The 3279-nt window shown below is 39.6% G+C and overlaps 1 protein-coding gene across 1 annotated transcript; it reads right to left on the minus strand.

Moving 5' to 3' along the window:
- Positions 1-1378: 1378 nt before the first annotated feature.
- On the minus strand, positions 1379-1939 carry LOC111543312 (60S ribosomal protein L21). Its single transcript, XM_023213187.1, has one exon. It carries the CDS (start codon positions 1899-1901, stop codon positions 1419-1421), a length of 483 nt encoding a protein of 160 aa, XP_023068955.1. The 5' UTR covers positions 1902-1939; the 3' UTR covers positions 1379-1418.
- Between the last annotated feature and the right edge of the window lie 1340 nt (positions 1940-3279).

A 3279-nucleotide genomic window follows, 5' to 3' on the forward strand; every position in this document is an offset into this window, starting at 1 on the left:
CTTCCTCTTTTCCTAATTGAATACCATTTATTTCTTTCTCTTGCTGATTGCCCCAGCCAGAACTTCCAACACTATGTTGAAGAGGAGTGGTGAGAGATGGCATTCCTGTCTTGTGCCAGTTTTCAAAGGGAATGCTTCCAGTTTTTGCCCATTCAGTATGATATTGGCTGTGGGTCTGTCATAAATAGCTCTTATTATTTTGAGATACGTTCCATCAGTACCTATTTCATTGAGAATTTTTAGCATGAAGGGGTGTTGAATTTTGTCAAAGGCCTTCTTTGCATCTATTGAGATATCAGGTGGTTTTTGTCATTGGTTCTGTTTATGTGATGGATTACGTTTATTGATTCACAAATGTTGAACCAGCCTTGCATCGCAAGGATGAAGCTGACTTGGTCATGGTGGATAAGTTTTTTGATGTGCTGCTGGATTCAGTTTGCCAGTATTTTATTGAGGATTTTCACATTGATGTTCATCAGGGATATTGGTCTAAAATTCTCTTTTTTGTTGTTGTATCTCTGCCAGGCTTTGGTATCAGGATGATGCTGGCCTCATAAAGTGAGGTAGGGAGGATTCCCTCTTTTTCCATTGATTGGTATAGTTTCAGAAGGAATGGTACCAGCTCCTCTTTGTACCTCTGGTAGAATTTGACTGTGAATCCATCTGGTCCTGAACGTTTTTTAGTTGGTAGGCTATTAATTATTGCCTCAATTTCAGAGCCTATTATTGGTCTATTCAGAGATTCAACTATTCCTGGTTTAGTCTTGGGAGGGTGTATGTATCCAGGAATTTATCCTTTTCTTCTAGGTTTTCTAGTTTATTTACATAGAGGTGTTTATAGTATTCTCTGATGATAGTTTGTATGTCTGTGGGATTGGTGGTGATATCCCCTTTGTCACTTTCTATTGCATCTATTTGATTCTTCTCTCTTTTCTTCTTTATTAGTCTTGCTAGTGGCCTATCAATTTTGTTGATCCTTTCAAAAACCAGCTCCTGGATTCAGTGATTCTTTGAAGGTTTTTTTGTGTCTCTATCTCCTTCAGTTCTGCTCTGATCTTAGTTATTTCTTGCCTTCTGCTAGCCTTTGAATGTGTTTGCTCTTGCTTCTGTAGTTCTTTTAATTGTGATATTAGGGTGTCAATTTTAGATATTTCCTCCTTTCTCTTGTAGGCATTTAGTGCTATAAATTTCCCCTACACATTGCTTTAAATGTTTCCCAGAGATTCTGGTACGTTATGTCTTTGTTCTAATTGGTTTCAAAGAACATCTTTATTTCTGTCTTCATTTCCTTATGTACCCAGTAGTCATTCAGGAGCAGGTTGTTCAGTTCCATGTAGTTGTGCAGTTTTTTTTTGTTTGTTTGTTTGTTTGTTTTTTCAGCCCAGAGGTCTTTTATTTATTTATTTTTTTAACACCTATTATGCCATGAATTCATAGGGAATAGGTTCCAGCAGCTCAGGCTCCTTCCCATTGGTCCTTACAAAGTGTGCTTCTCTGGGTGGAGCAGGCTGGCGCTTCAGTTGAACCCAGGTACCTTTCTCTTTGGCTTCTTTCTTTTTCTGATCATTTTCCTTCACGCGTTTCAGGAAGCTATCTCGGCTCTTAGAGTGTTTAATGTGCTCAATACGCACATTAATTCTCTTGGCAAGAATCTTGCCCTTAACTTGTTTGTTTACAACAATGCCAACAGCATGCTGGGTAACGTTGTAGACTCTCCCAGTTTTGCCATGGTAACACTTGTGGGGCATTCCTTTTTGAACAGTACCCATTCCCTTGATGTCTACAATATCACCTTTCTTATAGATTCGCATATACGTGGCCAAAGGAACAACTCCATGTTTTCTAAAAGGCCTAGAGAACATATATCGGGTGCCTCTCCTCTTTCCCTTTGTGTTCGTCATTTTGGTGAATTACTGGAAGATGGCGGTTCCGGCCGAAAGGAAAAAGCAGTTGTGCAGTTTTGAGTGAGTTTCTTAATCCTGAGTTCTAGTTTGATTGCGCTGTGGTCTGAGAGACAGTTTGTTGTGATTTCTTTTCTTTAACATTTGCTGAGGAGTGCTTTACTTCCAACTATGCGGTCAATTTTGGTGTAAGTGTGATGTAGTGCTGAGAAGAATGTATATTCTGTTGATGTGGGGGTGGAGAGATCCGTAGAGTTCTATTGGTCCACTTGGTGCAGAGCTGAGTTCAATTCCTGGATATCCTTGTTAACCTTTTGTCTCGTTGATCTGTCTAATATTGACAGTGGGGTGTTAAAGACTCCCATTATTATTGTGTGGGAGTCTAAGTCTCTTCTCTTTGTAGGTCTCTAAGGACCTGCCTTATGAATCTGGTTGCTCCTGTATTGGGTGCATATATATTTAGGATAGTTAGCTCTTCTTATTGAATTGATCCCTTTACCATTATGTAATGGCCTTCTTTGTCTCTTTTGATCTTTGTTGGTTTAAAGTCTGTTTTATCAGAGACTAGGATTGCAACCTCTGCTTTTCTTTTTGCTTTCCATTTGCTTTGTAGATCTTCCTCTGTCCCTTTATTTTGAGCCTATGTGTGTCTCTGTACGTGAGATGGGTCTCCTAAATACAGCACACTGATGGGTCTTGACTCTTTATCCAATTTGCCAGTCCTTGCCTTTTAATTGGGGCATTTAGCCTATTTACATTTAAGGTTAATATTGTTGTGTGTGAATTTGATCCTGTAATCATGATGTTAGCTGGTTATTTTGCCCACTAGTTGATGCAGTTTCTTCCTAGCATCGATGGTCTTTACAATTTGGCATGTTTTTGCAGTGGCTGGTACCTGTTGTTCCTTTCCATGTTTAGTGTTTCCTTCAGGAGCTCTTGTCAGGCAGGCCTGGTGGTGACAAAATCTCTCAGCACTTGCTTGTCTGTAAAGGATTTTGTTTCTCCTTCACTTACGAAGCTTAGTTTGGCTGGATATGAAATTCTGGGTTGAAAATTCTTTTCTTTAAGAATGTTGAATATTGGCCCCCACTCTTTTCCGGCTTGTAGAGTTTCTGCTGAGAGATACCCTGTCAGACTGATGGGGTTCCCTTTGTGGGTAACCGACCTTTCTCTCTGGCTGCCCTTAACATTTTTTCCTTCATTTTAACATTGGTGAATCTGACAATTATGTGTCTTGGGGTTGTTCTTCTCAAGGAGTATCTTTGTGGCGTTATCTGTATTTCCTGAATTTGAATGTTGACCTGCCTTGCTAGGTTGGGGAATTTCTCCTGGATAATATCATGAAGAATGTTTTCCAACTTGATTCCATTCTCCCCAT

Source organism: Piliocolobus tephrosceles, chromosome 14 (assembly GCF_002776525.5).
Source record: "Piliocolobus tephrosceles isolate RC106 chromosome 14, ASM277652v3, whole genome shotgun sequence".
In the NCBI taxonomy this organism is placed as follows: domain Eukaryota; kingdom Metazoa; phylum Chordata; class Mammalia; order Primates; family Cercopithecidae; genus Piliocolobus; species Piliocolobus tephrosceles.